The following is a 22,986-nucleotide window of genomic DNA, read 5'->3' as shown; positions in this document are numbered from 1 at the left end:
ATCTGTTTTTTATTGCTATTTTTATTTTATATTTTATATAAAATGGTGTGTTAATCGCAATATAGCTAACTAACAAATCAAAATGTGTTTTTAAAAAAAAATTGCTGGGACATCGCTGGTTCGAATCCCGTTAATGCAGCTTGCAATCAGCTGCGGAAACCCTGAGAGAGCACAATTGCCGTTGTTCTCTCTGGGTGGGTAGATGACGCTCTTTCCTCTCATCATTTCAAAGGGTGATGTCGATCAGCACAAGGCTGCGTCTGTGAGCTGATGTATCGGAACCCAGTCACTGCGCTTGTGTGTAGCTGTTCTTAATAAACATTTTTTATAAATAATAGGTCTATGGAAAATGTTTTTTAAGAGCTCAGCTTGAATGCTTTACTTAGTAAAAAAAAATGTGGGGTTTAAATCTGGCTCGGGCTTATAATGACAGTTTATGGGCTGAATGTTTTGGGCCTGATCTAAGGGTTGTCTGTTAAAAAAATGACACATAGTATCTCTCTCTCTTTCTTTCTCTTTTTCTTTCTCTCTCTGTAGGACATGATTAACTGTGTCGGAGGGCTACCTGTGCTTTTCCCCGTCCTGGAGCAACTGACCCTGCTGACCCCGGACCCCAGTGACACCTCAGGGTCAGAGTTCATCACCCCAGAAACAGCCACACCTGCTGATGGAGACTGGGTCATACTGCCTTCGAACAGAGCCTCAGGTGTGCACAGTTAACTGTGTGTGTACACAATGTTTGTATGGATTACAGAAGCCACATGGTGTGCTAATAATATGTGTTCCTGTGCGTTCCAGAGGCCCGTTTGGAGAAAAATCTTGCCGCCACGTTCCTGTTGGTGATTAAGCACTTTCTTCAGAGACACACAATAAACCAGGAAACATTGCTGCACTGCCATGGAGCTGCTACACTGGGGGCACTGCTGCAGAAGGTAAAATTCATTCATTTATCTCCATCTCTATATATAATTCATTACACATCTGCCCTTACATCTGTATCTACATTTACTTGCATTTACATATTTACATTTTTAATTTCTTATGAAATACAAATTGTGTGTGTATTTGTTTGTGTGTGTGTAGTTGCCTGCATGGCAGGTGGATGTGAGTGTGTTAGTTGCGGTACAGTTGCTGATTGAGCAGGTGACATTTGAGAAGAACCCACAGCTCCTGCAGCAGCTCCACACACACCTGCTCTTCAACTTCAACATCTGGAACCAAGGAGACTTCCCCCTGCGCATCGGTCAGTGTGTGTGTGTGTGTTTGTGTGTGTGCACGTGTGTGTGTGTCTCCAGGGACTTATTTGTTCTAATATGCCATTTGTCTTGGTGCAGTGCAATGAAAAGTGATGTATAGTAAAAAGGTCTGGAAATAATCTTCTAACAACCTCATACTAAGATTATTGAGATATTAATTCCTGTCCAATCGAATTTTGACTAATTACGTCTAATTAATAAAAAGACTGAATAGCTAAATGATCGGCAAAATATCCATTGTTATACATTTGTCAAAAAAGTTATTAAAAATACCTACTTTAATCAGCCTTTGTTTGCTCTATGTGAGCACCTGCATGAATTTTGTCAGTCAGTGTTATATGCACCTATAATTATTGTTGTGTTGCTGGTTCGAATCCCGGTCATGCAGCTTGCCATCAGCTGCCGGAGCCCCGAGAGAGCACAATTGACCTTGCTCTCTCTCTCTCTGGTTGGGTAGATGGCGCTCTTTCCCCTCATCACTCCTAGGGTGATTTCGATCAGCACAAGGCATCTGTGAGCTGATGTATCAGAACCGACTCGCTGCGCTTTCCTCCGAGCGCACTGTGATGCTTCTTGGCAATACTGTAGTTCGAAAAGAGGCAATGGCTGACTTCACATGTGTCGGAGGATGTGTCATTAGTGATGGGCGATATACAGCTAAATGGGTTAAACAATGAAGACAAATGGGTTTCTTAGTGTGTGTGTGTGTGTGTGTGTGTGGATAAAGTCAATATGTGTTGAGTTCTCCTGTGTTAAAGTGATGTTTGGTGTGTCATGGTAAAGGTCACATCCAGTACATGTCCACCGTCATCAAAGACAGCAGGAAGCAGTTCAGAAAGAAGTATGGAGTCCAGTTTCTGCTGGATACGATCCGCCTTTACTACGGGTAAGACTTAATTTCCCACAGTCCTTCACTCCTCACACTCTCGTGGTGTCAGTGTTAATGTGCAGTAAATACTGTGACAGAATTAAAGATGTTGTTTCTCTTTTCTCTCTTCCTCTTCAGCAGTGGGAACAGAGAGGGGGATCTGAGTGAGGACGACATTCGAACCATTAGAGCGTCTCTTTGTGGCCTTCTCAAGTATTACATCAGCAAAGGCACCACCCAGGAGGAGGTGCAGAGCATCCTGGGATACATCGCTGCCATTGGAGATGAGGAGCAGGTGAGGATAGGACACACACCTGCACACAAACAACTATTAATACTGATCGAAATTACAGTGGCATGCAAAAGTTTGGGCACCCATTACAAGACTGATGTAGAACCTCTCTCTTTTATTTGCCACTGCAGAGCTCTGTACAGTACGATTATCTACGTTAATCTACTTATGCATTATTATTATTATTATTATTATTACAGGTTCACAAGGAACATGCCTCACCTCATTTTAAACTATAATTTTTAACTTCAGTTTTTTTAACTAACTTTTTGAAAATGCATATGATATTTGATTTTATTAACATATTATTTAAGAAAAAATGTATATTTAAATGGAAAAGCTATGAACATAATTATAAAACATTGACATTGCATTCGGGGGCAAACAAATGTGATTGAAACATTCGTACTAAACATTTATTTGCTGCTGGTTTTGTGCTACTTATTCATATGCATGCTCATGCATTTGTCTGGGCGTTCTAAGTAAAGCCACTAGCTTAGCTTAGATCCTCACTGATCCACAGCTTATAAACTCAGCGCCTCCCTCCATCTCCCTCCAACACATTCAGTCCTCATTCTCTCCAAACAGGATTTAATGACCAGCCAATTAATTCAGTCTGTTTTCCCTCTAGCTCCGCCCACCCTGATCCCACACTTTCCCTCTTTACCTGCTGTGTGCATGAAGCTGATCACATTTCACTAATCGTCATCTGTTGGATTAGGAATCAGGCTGACTCAAGCAGGAGTGTGGTGTAATCTCAGTGTTGCAGCTACACAGTTTTATATAGATCAGAGGTTCTGTTTACACCTAACATTAATGTGTGATTTGTATCTGAATTGAATCTGGATGGATTTTTATTTTGGCTGGATTTTTTTTTTGTTTTACTATGTGTTTTTAAATGCATCAGAAGTGTGACTAGACTAAATCTAAAATGGTTAATCATACACCAGCATGTACATCACTTTCGAATTACTGCCTGTAAATAACGATTTCTTATGAAAGTGGTCCTGATACACAGAAAAAAAACACTACACTTATATTAATTGTGGATGAGCACCACCGAATGTGGTTTGTGTGTTGTTTAGCATCTGAAATCCCAACATTATCCAATCACCCAAAATTCATCACAATAAGAGGTTTACACCCAATTTTTTTTCTAAGGCACATAATTTAAAGGTACAATACCATTTTCCAATAACCATTTTTCTTGTTAATATTTGTTTTGTATTTGTATTATTTACTACACTGTAGATTCATATTCTGTCTTTCACAAACTCCTGAGATAAAAACCCAACTAAGGTGGTTTAGGACAAGTTAACAATATTTCAGCCTCTCTAGAACTCATTTAATACAGTTGGAGAACCATTCCAGGTTTTACCTGATTTTGGAGAATCTACATTATAAAGCATATTTTGGTTTGGTTTAACACAGGCTTATTTTTTTATGTTTCATATGTGTACCTTCGTGGTTTTATGTGTTTAATATTAATCTACAATGTAAAAAATAAAATAATAAAAACCTTCAATGAGAAGGAGTGTGCCCAAACTATTGATTGGTACTGTACATCAAAGCAAAGAGATCCTGATTTGAAGAAGCTAAAGTAAAAGCGAGTTACTGTTGATGCTGATTTTTTTATTTTGAATATTTTTATTTTGTCCTCTGTGTTGTAGTTGTGCAGCTTATTGGAGCTTTTGCTCTCCCTGCTCCACACGAGTCCGGTGCGGGACCAGCTCTTCCTGCTGCTGTTCGAGCCTGGAGCAGCAGACTCCTGCTACGCTCTGCTTCTCAACCAGAAATACAGCGACCGCCTCCGGGAACTCGTCTTCAAGGTCAAACACTGATAACATTTTTTTCAAAGACCTTCTACTAGATTTTGGGGCATTGGTGTGGAAATTTTATTGCATTTATTAGAGCATTATTCAGGCTGGGCTGTTGGATGATAACCTCCCACAATTTTAGTACACTTGGTTTCTGAAGAAATAACCAAATACATCTATGCATTACATATTTATACAAAGCAAATTGAATATTCTGTGTGTTTGCAGGTGTTTGAGCGGATGCTGAAGTGTGACCGTGTGTATGAGAAGAGTAAGCAGCGGTTGAGGCTGAGGGAGATGGGATACTCAGGCCTTACACTCCTCTTCTCAGACAGTCAGATCACCCCCAGCCTCGTGAAGTGCCTCATCAACCAAGTGCTGCACACAGGTCAGTCCCACGCTGCAACTTCTACAGCAGGGATTGGCTGTTCTTCAATTTACCCATTTATATGTTATCATACATACAGTACCAGTCAAATAAATGTCAGCAATTGGCATTCGAGTGAGGCAGCTGACACTATGGTCCGAGTTTTGGAAGTTTTAATTTTGGACCATGCTGCTTCATCATTGGCAACTGGAGCCCCAAAAAGCACAATTGGCCATGCTCTCTCAGGGTGAGCAGATGGCGTTCTTTCTCCACATCGCTCCTATAGTGATGCTGGCCCTCACAGTCATATGATGGCTGATGTATCAGAGCTGGGGTTCTGTTATTTTCCTCTGAGTTGCTTTGACTGTGTAGTAATGCTGAATTGTTTGTAGTTAGAAGAGATGCAGAGTCTAGTCCTAGTTAGCAGTTCGGGAAAGAAAAATTGGTAAAATATGTCAATATTCCACCCCTTTGCACTGTATGTACAAGAGTTGTTTAGTAGAGATTCTCTGTTAAAAAAACTTACACAAGAATATTGAGAGCATGAAGAACATATTAAACCTTTAAGATTGATTGAATCTGGCCTTATGACCATGGTCCTGTAATCCGCAGACACTGTGGTGAACTATAAGGATCTGATGGCTCTTGTGCAGCTGACCCATCGGGCCGGACCCAGCATCCGCCTGCTCGTCTGTAAGAGGGTAAGAGAGTCAGATGTTTATGCTGTCAGCATCATATTCCACTAGTATTTGCATACACACACACACACACACGAGGGATGTATGCTCACTCAGTTGCTTTCTTGCTTGCTGTCTGACAGATTTATAGGGAAATAAAAAAATTAAATATATTAGTTATTTGTATTAATTAAAAAATTAAAGAAGAAGTTTTTCATGACCTGGTATAAGGCAAAGTGCTAGTAGGTTAACATTTATATGCTCAATATATGCTATTCATATGCATTCATCAGAAGAAGTGTCCACAAACATTTGAATATGTAATAAACCTTAAATTTCTGCTGTATTTACTTTTTTCTAATGTTAGCGAATCTGTAATTTCTCAGAAATTGTATGTAAAATTGGACAATTTCATTGGACATCTGATTTTGTGACATGTGACATTGCATATAATACATATATGTGTGTTTGTGTGTGGTGTGTGTGTAGTTATACTCACTGCTCCAGTCACAGCCAGATGCGGCGCTGCAAATTTCCCGGCAGCTGTGCTGGCAGGACACGCTAATGAGAGTGTTGGTCCGGACCCCCGGGACAGATGGGAGCACAGGCTCTGGCCGGGGTGATTCGGCCAGCCTGGGCAGCCTGGAGCTCGGCCGTAGCAGCGCAGGAAACAGGCTAGAACCTCCAATAGACCGCAAAGTGCCATCGAACAGCATGGGGAAGCTGAATGATGAGAGAGACAGCGTTTCAGACAGCAGGTCTATAGACAGCCTGGACAACGGAGACATGCTGTCCCTCACTGAGACGCCAGGGGACGCTCCGTTTAACTACTACGTAAATAAATCACCAAAGGCCGGGAAAGCTGGGGGCCTGAGTTTGGATCTTTCCCAGATGCACCTATTTGATCAGGGGGACAGCGGAAGTCAGACCCCCGGCAGCATGCCCAGTACGCCCTCACCTCTCGAGAACGCCAAGCCTTTCCCTGGAGCCCCAGTGGAGCGAGAGACAGCCTCCTCCCTGTCTGATGACAGCTTCCTTTTCAGTGATAACGTCTCTCTGGGAGAGTCTTTTAACAATGCTGAGGTAAGGCTTTAAGTTTGTTTAAGTATGTTTTAACCTCATAGGGAATCAATTTATACTTTTCCCCAGTATAGTAGTGAAGGTCACACAGTGCCACCTAGTGTGTCCATGTGGTAACTGTTGCTTGAGTGCGTCTTATCTTTTTTCGGTGTGCTGAGGAGGAGTTGTGGCGGATACTGTTGGAGATTGTGCTGTGTGTGATGTGGCGTGGCGTCGGGGGTTCAGACGATACCGCCTGGATGGAGAGAGGACAGGTGTTCTCCGCCCTCACCAAATTGGGCACTGCCAATGAACTGCTGCTCCCTGTCGACCACATTAAAAACAGGTGAGAGAAGTAAAGCAAAACGATCAAAAAGAATGATGCAAAATGATTGTACCACCGACTTATACCTAAATACCTAAACAAATATTCACTGACAAGCCACTTAATTAAAATCTCCCTTTTGTGTCTCCACTCAATGTCCATTTTAATCAGCTCCACATACACACTGAACATATAAAACACTTTGTAGTTCTATAATTACAGGCTGTAGTCCTGTATATGTTTATTTTATGTGGCAAGGTAGCCCATTACCAAAGAGACATTGTATTTACTTACCTTTTAATCCTGCTGCATACAGGGTCAGAGGATCAAAAGGTTGGCAAAAGGAAATGTTTTAATGTTTAATGGGTATAGGGGCGTTATTGGTATGGTCGGGATGGGGCATAATCTGTAAATGCCAGCTGGGGTGCTGAAAAAAAGGTAGGAAAAAAAACTCTCTTGGGGGAACTGAAGCTCTGTCACGTGTTTGATAGAGCATCTGCTAGCCACTTGTAGCAGCGTGTAGTTTGTATAGAGAGAGAGTGTTTGCATTAGTTTTCGTTAATGCTTTTTTGTGTGAATTTTTGGCTCACGTCTCCTGTTCCACACTTGGGGTCCTTGTCAATTGGTCGCACTCAATATCTAAACCCTTTTAAGGTGACTTACACCTTCACAGATTTTCTGCATACTTTATTATTCCTATCCTTACACTGTTATTTGATGCTTAGGACCCCATAAGATAGACCACCACGGAGCAGTTATTATTTGGGTGGTGGGTCATTATTCTTGTGCTGGTACTTTGTGTTGTTTATTAGACACTCCTACATACAGTGGCTGCTCCACCCTGTAGATCAAGTAAAGTCACAGACAGAAGCTCTGAATGCACAGTTTGTGTTGGTCATCCTCTGGTCCTTTATCAGTGCCCAAAGGACATTTGTTTAAAAACTCCAGCAGCATTGCTGTGTCTGATCTACTTGTACCAGCACAACACACACTAATACCTCCAACATGCACCATACACCACCACCATGCTAATCCGTACAGTCACTGCAGTGCTGAGAATAATGACCCACCACCCAAATAATACACAACTGCTCTGTGGAGGGCATGTGGAGGGTCCTTGTCTTTTAAAGTGCAGGGTAAAGAAGGACAGTAATAAATGCAAAGAAACAGAAGGACTACAAACTGTAATTATAAAACTACACAGTGCTTCTACAAGGAGTGTAGGAAACGAAACAGTGATTTTAATGAAGTGACCAGTCAGTTTGTGTCACAAAGCTTAAATAAAAGACATTCTCTCTCTTTCTCCTTCTCTTTTTCTCTTAGTTTGTTAGAGAGGATGTTGGAGTGGGCAGTAAATGATAACCGTGAGTCCACAGCAGTCACTCTGCCCCAGCACACGGAGAATGCGGTGCGTCTGCTGCACGTGGTACAGGATTTCCTGCAGGCTGAGGGTTTGGTAAACCCTGCACTGTGGACAGAGAAAGTTCTGGAAGAGACAGTTACTCTGATGGATGGTCTAATGGTGTGGTACACAGCCGGGTCACAGTGGCTACAGCTTTCTCAGGTCGGGCTCAGGCTGCTGCTCGGATTTATGGCACAACCCGATCCTCAGGTCAGTTAAATCAGGTTGTTCAAATGAATACACAGCACATGATGCAATATACTATGAAGCAAAGATTTAATGTCATGTCCCAAGAGTTATCTACCACTGCAGTGACCTGTGGGACATGTGTGTAGGGATTTCTGTGGGGAATGTGATTTCTGAGTTGCTTTGAAATGCTCCTCTTTCCCCCAGGTGTGTGCCATGGCGACAGCTAAGCTGAATGGGATTCTGCAGACGAAGAGTATAGAGTCTCAGGATGAAGCGTGCTTCCTGCTGGGCAGAGTGGAGGGCATCCTCAGGCGCTCCATCAGCGAACAGAAAGAGGAGACGTACTCTTTCCTCGTTCCCCTGCTCCGGACACTTCTCTCCAAAGTGCATAAACTTCTCTACATGGAGCTCCACCTGCCCTCACTGCCTGATACCAATGGCAGCCCGTCTTTCTTTGAGGATTTTCAGCTCTACTGCAACTCCCCCGAGTGGAGGGTCTACCTCGATAAATATGTGAGTGTGTGTGGTGCAGATGTGCTCTGTTTTTATAGTGTATTTTTATAGATTCCCTGGGATATCGGAGCAACCACCTGGGATATCGTTGCATCTACACTGTAGCCAACACCATCTAGAAAACACTACCTAAAGCACTACCTGGGATACCACCAATCAACTTTTTTTTTTAGCAACACCATAGCAGCCACGTAACAGCCTATTGACTGTGTGGAATTAAGAAGCACTATTCTACATAACCTTTAGGAAATGCAATTTGTAACTTTTTAAACTCTTATATAAAGAGTTATAATGTTATATAATTATACAACAATTATAAACTTACGTCATACACCGATCAGTCATAAAACAGATAAAACTAATATTGTGCCCATAACACTGTTACCACTTTACTGGTTGTCCTTCTTTGGAGCACTTTTGGTTGAGATTGACCACTACTGTATTGTAAATTCAGTGAATTCCTTACAAGGCCTACATTTTAGAATTTTCCTAATCCTTCAATCGTTTGTGTGCTGTATTTATTCAGTAATTATACTATACTTGAAAATCTTTAATGCTGAAGCGCCCTCCGTGTGCTGGGTTTGTAATGGCAGTTACTGTTCTCTCTTCAGATCATTCCTTATATGAAGCAGTATGAGATTGAGACCTTTAGCCAAGGCCACGAGACCATGGCACTATACTGGAAGGACTGCTACGAGGCCTTTATGGTTAACCTGCACCGCAGAGAGAGAGAAAAGGGCGAGAGCAAGATTCGCTTCCAGGTGACACGAAACAAACACCCTGAAACTTTTCGAGTGTGTTGACAGATTGACAACCTGCATCACTTGGGATGACAGTCTAATCAGACATGCTCTGCTCTTCCAGGAACTGTTTGTGGAGGCTTTTTCCCGCCGCAGCCGGCAGGAGAATCTGCGGTATAACAGCATGCTGAAGCAGATCCACATGCAGAACAGTGCCATCCTCAGGCAGTGGAAGGCAGCGCGCAGAGAGCTCATGTCTGAGAGAGGACCGTGGGTGGACAAGTGAGTGTGTTTACTCTGGAGTGTTATCTGTATCAATTACCTATAAATGTGGAGATATGGTGATATGTATTATAATACCATGTGTATATTCATTTGTGTGTTTAGGAAGCAAAAAGAGATGCACTGGAAGTTATCCAGTGCTGAGAATTATTCCCGAATGCGTCTGAAGCTTGTGAGGAATTATAACTTTGACACTCACAGAGAGGCCAGCGCTCTGCGGGATAACCTAGGTAAGAACATTCATACGCTGTATATAAACATGATGTGTATAGAATTTGATTATCTGGTTACAATGGTCCCTTATTGATCTACATATTAGTCATCAATAGAACAGTCAGCTCTGAAAGTTAATGAATGTGTTGGAGGCAGGAAACTAGCATAAGACTTTGCTACAATTTGACAATGGCCAGATTGTGATAGCTAAATAGCCAGTCCTATTTTCTCAAGGTTGCTAGGTGTAGACAACAGCATGCAACAATCTGGCTGTTTTTCTCCTAAACAGGTAATCACTTGGCTTCAGTAAGGTTGCTAACCATAGCTGGGTAATTTACCAACACCACTAGCTTAGTAGAGATGGTTATTTTGGACACTGAAACATGTATGTTTATTTATGAGTTACTGAGTAATACTCATTGTCACCCTCCAATGTATATCAATCTGGCATACAGTGGCAAGTGAAGGGTGAACATTGTGTCTGGGAAGTAGAGGGTGGGACAAACTCTGTACAGTTTTTGGAAATTGGACCTGCTGTAGCCATTTCACACTTATTCATAGTTCACATTTATAACTGATGGTTCCTTTAAGAGTAATGACAAAGCAGCATAAATAAATCTTTGTGTGTTTGTAGGTGTGCAGCAGCAGCAGGTGAACACTGAGTCTCTCCTGTTGGAGGCGGTGAAGCAGGTTAAGGTCAGTGACCTGGAGGAGGAAATACTGGAATTACCAGAGGAGGAACAAACTGGGAACACACAGTAAGTATCACTCACACACACAATACCTGTGATGGGACCTACTCCCATCTTCCTTTTTCTTATACACTCTTTCTCTCTTTCACTCCTCAGAGTGGATGACGAGGACGCGAATCAGAAGGAGAAGTTGGTGATGTCAGAGGACTGTGAGCTGGTCACTGTGGTGGATGTGTACCCTGGCCGGTTGGACATCACCACTCACCACATCTATTTCTACGACAGCAGCACAGAAAAAGAAGAGGGTGAGGAGAGATTTCTTGTTGATTTATTTAAAATATTATAAACAGTTTGTATGAGAATCTGAGTCATGTGGTGTTGATGAACATGAAGGGTTCATATATATATATATATATATATATATACACACACATGTGTATTGTATTTCTAAACCTTTTGGAACCATGAAGGTGACCACACTAATGCTTCTGTTGCTGAATACAATCAATAAGTGCAATAAGAACAGCCCAAAGTAGCTAAAGACATTAATTAAAAGGGGCATCCACAAACATTTGGACACAGAGTTTGAGTGGAACAGGGTAGAAGTGTGTGTTTATCTCTGGTGACTTGCTGTGTGTTGGGGCAGGTGTGGGGCAGGACTTTAAATGGCCGCTGTCTCAGATCAGAGAGATTCACCTGCGCAGATACAACCTCCGACGCTCAGCACTGGAGATCTTCCTCATCGACCAAACTAACTACTTCCTCAACTTTAAGAAGGAGGTCAGGATTCATATTCTCTCTCTCTCTTTCTGTCTCTATGAGGAGATGCTTCTACAGTTTGCATATTAAAGTCAAATTTTAAACTGTTTCTCAGTTTTTTCAATGACCTTTCATTAAATTCTGAAATGCCAGCAGCACAATAAACATGGAAACACAGATATAAGAATAATAAATAATTAAAGAAATTCATTGAATACTATCATTATTATATATGTACTATAACTATAATTGTATCACTATAGAAATTTTTATTTTTAACTTACCCCTCTGTGTTTGATGGACAGGTGCGGAATAAAGTGTATAGTCGGATGCTGCTGCTTTGCTCTCTCCCTCTCCACGGCACTCGCTCACCCCAGGAGCTGCTCAAGGCCTCTGGACTCACACAGGTCAGTGTTCACAACCGTCTATTCAGCAGAACAGAAACATAAACTCCAGTCATAGATGGTTGCAGCAGTTTTTTTTTCTTCATTAAGTTTCAGCTTCATTGGCTCTGTTGTATGTATGTTTTGGGTACATGTGTTATATTTAAAAAAAAATCTTTTAAATATTTAGTTTAGAGTCAGTAAAAGGAGTAATATTGAAGGAATAAAATAAAATGCTGTAACATTTATTTATTTACTTACTTAATTACTTATTTTTAGTGCGGTCAAGTGATTTAAAAAAATAATCAAATAAATTACATGCTCTTTATTAGCATGTATCACTTATTGCTATAAAAAAAAAATAGTTAATATTTTTATTTTAAAATACTGCATTAAATCACAATTATAACCTGAATTAAATATATTTGTGCAAGGGGCTGTTAATACATTATCAAATATACAAAAATATATAAAAATTAAATTATTTATTTCCTTCTTTTCAGAAATGGGTGAACAGGGAGATCTCTAACTTTGACTACCTGATGCAGCTGAACACCATCGCAGGGAGAACCTACAACAACCTGGCTCAGTATCCTGTGGTAAAAGCTGCTCTTTATTAGCACACCAATTGTGTGATTTTGCTCTTTCCAGTGTTTAAATCTGTTTGTTTTTCGTCACCCCTGCAGTTTCCCTGGATCCTGGCAGATTACACCTCCGAGGAGCTGGACCTCTCTGACCCACGCGTGTTCCGAGATCTCTCCAAACCCGTGGCCGTCCTGAACGAGAAGAACGCGAAGGCAGTGAGAGAAAAGTGGGTACCCTTCTATTTCTCTCTTTAGTTCTGTTCTAATTACTCTATATACACAAATGTATTATGACACCTGCTTATTCATTGTTTCCTCTAAAATTGAGGGTATTAGAAGGAGTTTATCTTGCTTTCAGTAACTGTTGGAGTTACTTTCTCTACTGTTTAGGGAAGGCATTTTGGACTAGATTTTGGATTTGATTGCATTTAGCAACAACAGCATTAGTGAGGTCAGAATAATTGGATTATCATCATCCCCAACTACGTATCTAATTTTAACCCATTGGGAGGCTGTGGCAGGAACTCAAGCAAGCTGTTCCTGAATAGTTAAATTCTCGAACTATTTAAACATAACCTAAATTGGTTGGCTTCGGCAGCAAATTAAAAAAAATGATCAGAACACATGGATCTAGTAAAAGGTAAGATAGGTGTTTGCATATAATGAAAAGATAAGTATGTATGCACCATTAATGCAGTTCTAACTCTATTTTCTTGAAAAACATCACTTTTTCTGACAGCTGTAAAATATTAATAAATTAATAATAATTAATAAATCACATTTCTTTTTTCTCTTTCTCTCTCTCTCTCTCTCTCTCTCTCTCTCTTTGTCTGTAGATATGAAAGTTTTGAGGACCCTACAGGTACTATAGACCGTTTCCACTATGGCACTCATTACTCTAATGCTGCAGGAGTGATGCACTACCTCATCAGAGTGGAGCCCTTCACCTCCCTGCACATACAGCTTCAAAGTGGCAGGTAATATAACACTATACCTCTACTCACCACTCTTTCCACCCCTCTTTTTGTTCAAGAATGTTCCATCCTTCTTTTTCTGTTCTTTCCTGTTTAATCTCCAATTTTCATTTTCCTTTATCTGGTTTGTTTGCTTTATTTCGTAACTTTAGTCAATCAAATTGGGGGCCATTCTATATTTAAATAAAAGATATCTTAATTTGCACCACATTGCACAATTGAAATTATGTGATATATTGCAATATCAATATACTGTCCCACCACTTGGAGTCTGTAACTCCGGGCTGTAACATATCTTAAGTTTAAAAAATGCTTTACAATCAAATTTGACTTTAATTGATCTGATTTTCTCCTCCAGGTTTGACTGTGCAGACAGACAGTTCCACTCCATCCCCGCCACCTGGCAGACCCTGATTGATAATCCCAATGACGTTAAAGAGCTCATACCAGAGTTCTTCTACTTCCCAGAATTCCTTGAGAATCAGAATGGTGAGTAAGATCTTAAACATGAGCAAGATAAATCATACACAGTGGTTGTATGTAGAATCGTTACTACTCAAAAAAATTAAGCTAAAAATAGTAATTTGACTGGTTAAAGGGTTATTGACACAGTATATAAACCTTATTATAGATAGTTATATCATTTAATGAAAACATTTGTACACATAAGACCAAGCATAGTGATATATAGCATTAATAAATAAATAACATTAAAATAAGATGTGCTGAATAATGGTGTTCTGTTTTATTTTCTTAAACTTTTATTAAAAGCGATTTTCGTTCCCTCAGACATTACATGTGGTTGAGTACATTTGGAGTAAGTGAAGTAAATGTAAGTAAAGTTTTATTATTTTTTTTATTCATGTTTTCTTTTATCTTCCTGCTAGGCTTTGACCTGGGTCGCCTGCAGATATCTAAAGAGCGTGTGAATGACGTAGTTCTGCCAAAATGGGCCAAATCTCCTGAGGACTTCATTTACAAGCATCGCAAAGCACTGGTGAGACCATTACTACCCTATCATTGCATTCCTTCAGTACTGACCTGAATCCAAGGCATTTAGGGAAAGCTGAGTAATTCAATACAGGCTGTGTCCCAATATCCCTCAGCTCTACTTATTTTGTTTCTTTCCTATGTGTTTGACCTGAAAAGTAAAACAATAGAATTATCAGTTTTTGATATGATAAAATATTTGCATTTGTATTTATTTTGTTTTATATATAAAAATAAAAACACTGGTATTTTCTTTTATGTTTTTCATACTCAAGTTTCATGTACATTAACTCCCTAGTCTGTATGGACCTTATATGGAAATTAAGCAGAAAAAGGCAGCCTGTTTTTTCTGATAGTTAAAGGCTTTTCTACATGGATTTACAGAAAGCTGTACAAGCAACATACCTGCTGACACTTGCAGGTGGTAATTAAAGCTTTAGGAGGATGTTGTGAGGATTGTGTATTGTAAATCAGGTGTTTACAAGATTATAGACATTTAGCTTATGTTCTTAAACTTATGTTTGTGTGTGTGTGTGTTTTGGGTGTGTGTGTCAGGAATCAGAGTATGTTTCAGCACATCTGCACGAGTGGATCGATCTGATCTTCGGTTATAAGCAGAGAGGCCCAGCTGCTGTAGAGGCCCTCAACGTCTTTTACTACTGCACATATGAAGGTAAGACAGCAATACTTATACTGCAGTACACTTATGTAGTCATGTATGAACGCTCTCCAGAAAAAAATAAAGCATGTTTAGCATGGACTAATAAAATCATTTTTAAAAGAATGAAAGTTAAGAGTTACAGAAAGCTGTCTTGTTGGCCTTCATCTTCTTCAGTTTCTTGTACAGCACTTGTGCCCTCTTGTGTGTACAGTGGTCACTGCATCTATAGAGAAATATGAAAGCAAGATGAGATTAGCCATCATTAATCCCACAGCAGGGAAATTTAATTTAACTTTGCTACAGGAGTGCAGAGGACAGAACAGAACTGTCGCGATATCTACAACAATATAAGATGAAGAGAATGTAACAACACTAAAAAAATAGAGAGCTTTAAAACCTAAGATTAGAGATAGCATAGTTCCTCAGTGCGTACGTCTAACAGAAAGCAGTGACCAATGTTATTGCATATGGGCTGACAGTAAATAAATAGTAAATAAGTGATAATATTTCACGTATTGGTAGTAAACAGATTATGCGACATGGATACATGAACTGAAAAATAAATTATAGCTAGATTTAAAATAAATGTGTGACGTGAAACATTGATGGGAAGTAGGATGCTTAACAAAATGACGTGGTACTTTGAATCTGTGCGAGCTTTTTAAAAACACCTCTGTTTCTCCTGAAGGCGCTGTAGATTTGGACGCTATTACAGATGAGAAGGAGAGAAAAGCGTTAGAAGGAATGATCAGCAACTTCGGCCAGACGCCCTGCCAGCTGCTGAAGGTTTGTACATAAATTTGAATTCTATGCAATGACCTATCAGAGCAGCCTGGCTAAACTTTAAACATACACATGTCCTGTTAATGTTATACAGCTTAAATTTCAGACCAAACGACATCTATGATTATTTATTCGTGGCTGTGGGTGCTACTGTTCTAAGTTGTCCCAATGTTACTAGGACAATGTTACTGATATTGTAGTTCAGATTAATATTAATATTACTGTAATCTGTACTGTTGCTCAGAAATTTACCAATATTATTACTGTGGGTTGGTAGTTCTAAATTATCCCAGTGTCTTAGTAGATCTCAGTATCACTGTATTTGTAAGTGTTTCTCCTGTTGTATGTGTAGGAGCCCCATCCTGTGCGTCTGTCTCTAGAGGAGCTGGAAAAGAGGAAGTCTCGGTTGGATTCATGCCCACTAAATGTCTTCGAACACCTCACTGAACTCAAGTCATTCTTTGTGGAGGTGAACTACTTATTATTGCTTATCTTCCTCCTCCTAATCTTCTTTTTATCTTTCTACCCCTTCTCTTTTAACTTTTTGTTAAATCTTTATCATAACAAATATTTTCTGTTTGTCTGTTGTGTTTTTAGGGAATCAGTGATAATTGTGCCCTGGTGAAAGCTGTAGTTCCAAAGAACCAGTCCCACTCCTTCATCTCCCAGGGTAGTCCAGACACTCTGGTGAGTCTTAGCTCTATTCATTATGCCTAGCAGACTAAATATGATAAGACATAATGTCATGCATTCATATTAAATTAGTAAGAGTAAAATGTAGAGAAATTGCTTATATAATATACTGTTAAAACGTTTTTACCTTTTCAGGTAACGGTGAGCCAGAATTGCCTGATAGGAGCTCATGGCTGGTTGCCTTACGATAAAACCATCTCAAACTACTTTACTTTCATCAAAGACCCCACAGTGGCAAGTCCTAAGTAAGTAATTGACACAGTTCTGCACAGGACTGTTAGCTAATTATTTGGTTTATAATTAATCAAACTACCAGCTATTATTTTATATCAGCTACACAAATCATGACATCATTATTTAAAGTTTTATTAAAAGACACCTCTAAGTAGTAACGGAAGCTTTTATGTATGTATTATCTCTCTCTCTCTCTCTCTGTGTCTCTGAAGGACGCAGCGGTTTCTGGCCGGGCCGTTCTCTCCTGGTGTGGATGTCACTGCCAGGCTGTTTGTGGTTTCTCATGATGGAAAGCTGCTGTTTAGTGGAGGACACTGGGACAACAGTCTGAGAGTGACATCCCTGCTAAAGGGCAAAACTGTGGGACAGTACATCCGTCACATGGGTAACTGAACATACATGACATCACGTTTTAATTTGAGAGTAATATAGGGTGTTTTTAATCCAGTATAAATATCCTGTGTATAGCTTTTATCGTCTTGACATAATAACAGTAAAGTGTTTTTAAAAATCTAAAGGAGAAAATTTTTCAGTCTTACCATACTAATCGTGAATGTATTCAGTATGATCATCACTTTGGAGCTGTTGGTCTGAGTACTAATTCTAGTAATTGTTGTAATTGTAGATCCAGATTCATGTAGATTTTATAATTTATTAAAATATTCCCTTAAACATACCGTTACCTCATACTTGTATTATCTGTGTTTGTGTACATGCACATAAATCCCCTTCTACAGATATAATAACCTGTTTGGCCACTGATTACTGTGGGATCCATTTGATCTCTGGCTCTCGGGACACTACGTGTATGGTGTGGCAGGTGCAGCAGCAGGTCAGTCTGAACACATGGAACTAAAAATGGACTTTTCAATAAGTGTAGTGCCTCATGTTCACATGAGTTTGGAAATACAGATACAAATTCAGATATTCAAAACAATAGCTAGTTTTTAAGCTGGTATAAACTTTGAGTAAACAGTAAATGTCTAATCTAAAATCTAAGGTTTTTGCATTTTCGTTTGAGGACTACAACTGTTTGTGTGTGTGTGTGTGTGTGTGTGTGTTTAGGGTGGAGCTCCGGTGGGTCTGAGCCCTAAGCCACTACAGGTCCTGTATGGACACACAGATGAAGTGGTTAGTGTGTGTATCAGTACGGAGCTGGACATGGCTGTTTCTGGAGCACGAGTAAGTTCTGTGTTTTGTTTTTTAACAAACTCTATGATGACGTGATTTTAATTTAGCAATTATGTACTAGTAATTTATGTAATACAGGATGTAACATATCATATACATTAATATTTAATACATTACGCAACCTCATTTTGTATTTGTGTGTGTTTAGGATGGCACTGTGATTATACACTCTGTGCGGAGAGGTCAGTACATGCGTTCGCTTCGGCCTCCCTGCGAGAGTACACTACCTGTGTCCATTCCACACCTGGCGGTGTCATGGGAGGGGCATGTAGTGGTGCACACCTGTGTGGAGGGTAAAGCTACGCTAAAGGTAACTCTGAGGGTCACTCTTCAGTTACTTAGTTTCAAAATTCAAAAAAGAACCTAGCCTGTTGCTTGTGTATTTATTCATTCATTTTTTTATATTTTTTATTACTGTAAGTCACTTTTTATTACAGTATTATATATATTAAATGCAATATTATTTACATACTGTACAGTATAATTAATTTAATTTATTTTTTATTTTTTATTATTCATAGCATTATGTGCACACATTTAAAACAGAGCCTGTGTTTGTGTTTAGGATAAAAATGCACTGCACCTGTACTCTGTGAATGGGAAGCACCTGAGCAGTGAGCCTCTGAAGGAGCAGGTGACTGACCTGTGTGTGTCAGGAGAATACATAGTCATGGGCAGTGAACAGGGCTTTCTGTCCATCAGAGATTTATACAGGTAACATAACTGTCTCTCACCTCTGTCAATCCCCCCAGGCTCTTCTAATCTTTACTTCTTTGTTGATCTTTTTTTTTCTATTCTCATCTCATCCTTTTCTCTTTTTTTCTCTTCTTTTTTTTTAAACTGCGTTTTTGTCTTCTTGTCTGTGTTTATCTCATCTCTTCTTGTCCCTTCAGTTGCTTTATTCTTTGTTTTTTCTTCTCATATGTTCTCTTCTTGCCTCTTTACTTGTCTTTTCTCTCTTGTTCCTCTCCTCATCTCATCCTTTCTCTTCTTTTGCTTATATTTTTTCTTATCCTCTTCTTCTCTTCAAATCCAACAACATTGTCTGTACTTTGATTGGCTGTATACTATTTGGTCAGTTTGCAAATTGAATGTTCTTTCTGACACTTAAACTGCTCCCCTTGGTGTTGTCTTGGTGGCAGCCTGGCGCTCTGTGCGTCTCCCATGGCGATGCGGGTGCCGATCCGATGTGTGTCTGTGACGAAAGAACAGTCGCACATGCTGGTGGGGCTTGAAGACGGAAAGCTGATCTTGGTGGGGGTGGGAAAACCGGCGGAGGTAAAGAACTCCTTCAGGAACTACATTACCCAGAGGATGCACGGATCACCCCTAATGAACACACTCAGAATGCACGCACATACACACCTGCTGCCATCATAGCTATCTCATGATATGTACAGACACACACACACACACACACACACACACACACACACACACACACACACACACACACACACTCTTCCTGAAACCAGAGCAGTTTTAGATCCATATAAGCTATAATAATAAACACACGCACGCACGTGCACACAAAATAACTTGATTTCATTTACACCTGGGGGTTTTATGCTCACTGCTATCAGATGCACAAAACAACCAGATGAAAATGTGAATCACAAATTTAAAAAGGACATGCATACCTTTCTAGGGTTTACACAATCCTAAAAAAATCCAGGTGAATAAAGGGTGAGAGTGCTCACCACACTGTAACATTAAAAAGTAGTGAATAATGTTATATACTGAAACTGATGTTGCCAAGGATCGTTAACCTGTCATTATGTGAACATTTGCCTTGTGGTCATGTGGATGGTGTTGTCAATTAACATTGTTTACCAGAGGCATGTAGTACAAAGATGAACTCATGGGTTAGCTAGTGAAGGTTTGTTCCTAATCTTGGCCTTGACTGAAGTGAACTTTTGAAACCTTTGAATCCAGATTTGTGTTGCATGCTTCTTTTTGATTTACTCAAACCTCATGTAAGTAACAGAGAACCTGTTCTACTGTATCTAACCACAGCATACCCCAGTGAATTTACCACTACTAACAGAATAGCTGTACCAAGAATAGTAATAGTAGTAATAATAATAATATAATAATAATAAAGGTTGTTGTAATGTTGTTCAACTAATGCCTTTTTACCAAAGGATTACCTCTTTCATTTTAGCAGCTCTATGTGAAGCACTGATGGTTTTAATTAACTGATGGATAGGAATCAGCTTTTATGGCCAAGCTGGGTGTTTTAATATTCCCTCAAAAACCCTTTTTGCATGTGACTGAAACACAAATATAATTTGCAAACGATTGCCATCTCTATTTATTGCAACCTACAGCACATTAACCTGTCAGATATTTAAAAGCATTTGGATTATTTTCTTTTTTAAATATACACTGATCAGTCATAGCAGTGCATTAGTGCACGCTGAGTGATTTTATAAACCAGCAACTTGTTTTATTGTTTCATTTGTATTTATTTATTTTTTAACTATTTAATTTAATTTGACTTACTGTAGATGCACTATTGATTTATGCTAAGCACTTAATCAGAGCAGATAGACTAATTCACTCATGGATCATCTTTTCTTTTCCTTCCCTGTTTTTCACATTCTTTATCCTTCACTGTTCTATCCATTTGTATCCTTCCCTCCTCCTTTCCTCCCTTCATTATAGATGCGATCTGGTCAAATCACAAGGAAACTCTGGGGCTCCAGTAAACGCCTGACTCAAATCTCATCTGGAGAGACGGAGTATCCCACACAAGAGCACCTCTGATCCCTAAACCCCGCCCTGTCACCCCCTCCCCACTGCCCTGTCAATCACCACAATCTCCCAATCAGGGGGAAGCAGCATGCTTGAATGGATGATGTTTTTTCTTTTTTTCTACCTGCTGTCTAAGAAAGAAACAGAAAGGGCACAGAGGTCTCATTATTAAAGTGATAGTTTGGGAGGAAGGGGATCAAATTTATGAAATAGTTTATACCAAATGTAGTCAGTCGATTAACCAAGAGATGTTTGGTGTCTGACCTTTACTTTTTTAGATTTTCACTGGTGTGAAATGTCCAAAAATTACTTTTTAGGCTTTTATCACTGTGTGACATCTAGGTATACAGTAGCATGTGTGACTGTTTAGATATGCCATAGGGAAAATGCTATATTGGTCCATTAATTATTACCATAGCAACCACTGCATCATACATGCCATCAGTGTAAAATAAGAGTTAAACAAGGTAAAGAAGCAAACATCCAGACACCAATCATATCATAACTACATTTGGGGTAAATTTATAAATGTATAAATTTAGTTCTGGGCTATAACATTGCTTTATGTCTAGTTTTTGTACATATGGAGTCTTAATATGTGTTCATTGATCAGTGGTTGGTTCAGTGCAGGCGCTGTTGTCCAGCTGCATGTGTCAGATTCTATTACTCCCACAATGCTTGCCCTCTTGATTTTTGTCATTGACCCCCTCTCTTCCCTCTCCATCCACTCAGCCACTTATCACACATATTCATTATTAAAGAAACAGTTTGGCAACGATTTATCTGAAACAAATACACAGCATTTAGCTATACATTAACACCGCCTCCTTGTCTCTGTGGTCACGGTCCGTCTATTTTATGACCATACAGGAGCTCTCTGTAGTCCTTCAGTTTTCTACATACTTTGTTCAATTTCTCTTACCCTGTTCTTTCAAGGTCAGGACCCCACAGTACCACCAAAGTGCAGGTTATACTTGGGTGGTGGGTCATTGTTTTATTGTTAGCATGTGTTGCAGAGGTATGGGTGGATCAGAGACGGCAGCACTGCAGCTGGACAGTTTTTTAACATTTTAGCATCACTGCTCAGCTGAAATATCCTGCCGTCTGTAGCCTGTGTCACTGAGGAACGACTAGAGAATAACATACACAGCAACAGATAAGCTTCTGTATCTGACTTTACATCTACACATTGGAGCAGTAATAGATTCGGCAGTAAGTGTTCACGGTGTTTAAAAACTCCAGCAGCACTGCTGTGTCTACCCTGCCACTACCATGCCAATGCCACTGCAGTGCAGTGAGAATGGCCCACCATCATTACTAAAAGGTCGTAACCATTAAAGAACAGATCTGATTAAGATCGGATCGGATCAAATGAAACAAGGATGTTATGGGTGTTAATGTTATGGTGGTTTAATGTAAACTACCTTAGAGTAAAAAAAAAAAAAGATTTTTGGAGAGCACATTCGCCAAACTGTCACTTTAACAGTGCTACGCATAGGACACTACAATATTTCATTACATTTATTTTAAGTGGCCTTGTGTATTTTCCTTTTGTTTATATTTTTGTGAATATTAATCATAATATATAGCCTTTCAGTTCTTCTCGCGCACAGTTGTGTGATACACTGAGGTTATTGAGATTTGGATAGGAATATTTTTTTTTAAAGGATACATAGAGACATAGAGATATTGGAATGCAAAATTCACAGTAGCTCAATACATATGTTGACCAAGGCAGTGAGGAACACACACTGTGTGTGTACATACTAAGACTAAACACAGTGTGTGTGTGTGTGTTTAAGTTCGTGTGTATGTGTGCCTGCGTGCACTTTTTTTGACTAACTGTTGAATGTGTTTTTGATTATTACTTGAATTGTAGATTATTTATTTAAATGAAGATTAATCAGTGATTTTTAATATTGTGGATAGGATCGCAGCTGCAGTACTTTGTGTCGTTCTCTTCTGTTCGTAAAGCTTTGGGGAAAACACTACAGCTCATATCAGAGGGGGAAGGTTTTGAAGGGCTTCATTTAGTGCTAACTGTAGGCAATATTACCCCACATATGCTAAAGGCACATTCCACTTTTTGGTGCAGTAACTGACCAGTACCCTCTCCAGTCTTCCTGTGTTTTTGAATAGGGATCACACTACAGGGATGGGAATTCTGCTGTAATGCAGAAAAAACTATAATGCAGACACATTCATGCACTGCCTGCAAAACGTTTGGGAATATCTAGATGTTATTTAGTACTGGCTGATATATATATATATATATATATTTTTTT

General features: G+C 39.6%; 1 protein-coding gene and 2 long non-coding RNA genes across 5 annotated transcripts in view; 1 reads left to right on the top strand and 2 right to left on the bottom strand.

Annotated features, from left to right (window-relative positions):
- Positions 1-20,751, top strand: part of nbeal1 (neurobeachin-like 1) — a 59,618-nt gene extending 38,867 nt beyond the window's left edge. For 2 of the 3 annotated variants that reach the window (XM_022675406.2, XM_022675408.2), the window contains 36 exons: positions 538-706; positions 799-932; positions 1,084-1,243; positions 2,040-2,142; positions 2,263-2,419; positions 4,087-4,245; positions 4,462-4,621; positions 5,213-5,301; positions 5,767-6,360; positions 6,516-6,682; positions 7,985-8,273; positions 8,457-8,765; positions 9,377-9,526; positions 9,630-9,787; positions 9,893-10,017; positions 10,635-10,758; positions 10,849-10,997; positions 11,339-11,472; positions 11,757-11,858; positions 12,338-12,433; positions 12,521-12,645; positions 13,255-13,395; positions 13,751-13,881; positions 14,280-14,389; positions 14,938-15,055; positions 15,732-15,829; positions 16,179-16,295; positions 16,424-16,513; positions 16,655-16,764; positions 16,966-17,138; positions 17,491-17,585; positions 17,819-17,935; positions 18,093-18,254; positions 18,510-18,658; positions 19,087-19,222; positions 20,612-20,751. In XM_022675406.2, the coding sequence (XP_022531127.2) occupies positions 538-706; positions 799-932; positions 1,084-1,243; positions 2,040-2,142; positions 2,263-2,419; positions 4,087-4,245; positions 4,462-4,621; positions 5,213-5,301; positions 5,767-6,360; positions 6,516-6,682; positions 7,985-8,273; positions 8,457-8,765; positions 9,377-9,526; positions 9,630-9,787; positions 9,893-10,017; positions 10,635-10,758; positions 10,849-10,997; positions 11,339-11,472; positions 11,757-11,858; positions 12,338-12,433; positions 12,521-12,645; positions 13,255-13,395; positions 13,751-13,881; positions 14,280-14,389; positions 14,938-15,055; positions 15,732-15,829; positions 16,179-16,295; positions 16,424-16,513; positions 16,655-16,764; positions 16,966-17,138; positions 17,491-17,585; positions 17,819-17,935; positions 18,093-18,254; positions 18,510-18,658; positions 19,087-19,222; positions 20,612-20,713 (5,502 nt within the window). In that variant the 3' untranslated portion in view covers positions 20,714-20,751. The remainder of the gene's footprint in view (positions 1-537; positions 707-798; positions 933-1,083; positions 1,244-2,039; positions 2,143-2,262; positions 2,420-4,086; positions 4,246-4,461; positions 4,622-5,212; positions 5,302-5,766; positions 6,361-6,515; positions 6,683-7,984; positions 8,274-8,456; positions 8,766-9,376; positions 9,527-9,629; positions 9,788-9,892; positions 10,018-10,634; positions 10,759-10,848; positions 10,998-11,338; positions 11,473-11,756; positions 11,859-12,337; positions 12,434-12,520; positions 12,646-13,254; positions 13,396-13,750; positions 13,882-14,279; positions 14,390-14,937; positions 15,056-15,731; positions 15,830-16,178; positions 16,296-16,423; positions 16,514-16,654; positions 16,765-16,965; positions 17,139-17,490; positions 17,586-17,818; positions 17,936-18,092; positions 18,255-18,509; positions 18,659-19,086; positions 19,223-20,611) is intronic. The other variant, XM_022675407.2, reaches the window with a different exon arrangement.
- Positions 4,302-18,606, bottom strand: LOC111193728 (uncharacterized). Its single transcript, XR_007439298.1, has 9 exons — positions 18,528-18,606; positions 15,184-15,266; positions 14,434-14,533; positions 12,374-12,610; positions 11,736-11,876; positions 10,785-10,968; positions 5,777-6,660; positions 5,127-5,291; positions 4,302-5,016 (listed from the first exon to the last, which is right to left on the bottom strand). It is a non-coding gene; the product is annotated as an uncharacterized LOC111193728 (long non-coding RNA).
- LOC125802269 (uncharacterized) lies at positions 19,371-22,939 on the bottom strand. The gene is made up of 2 exons (XR_007439299.1): positions 21,646-22,939; positions 19,371-21,574 (listed from the first exon to the last, which is right to left on the bottom strand). It is a non-coding gene; the product is annotated as an uncharacterized LOC125802269 (long non-coding RNA).
- Between the last annotated feature and the right edge of the window lie 47 nt (positions 22,940-22,986).

The sequence above is a fragment of the Astyanax mexicanus genome, chromosome 5 (genome assembly GCF_023375975.1).
Source record: "Astyanax mexicanus isolate ESR-SI-001 chromosome 5, AstMex3_surface, whole genome shotgun sequence".
Taxonomy (NCBI): domain Eukaryota; kingdom Metazoa; phylum Chordata; class Actinopteri; order Characiformes; family Acestrorhamphidae; genus Astyanax; species Astyanax mexicanus.
Note: the sequence above shows the minus strand (reverse complement) of the source record. Positions and strands in the feature narration are given on the sequence as shown.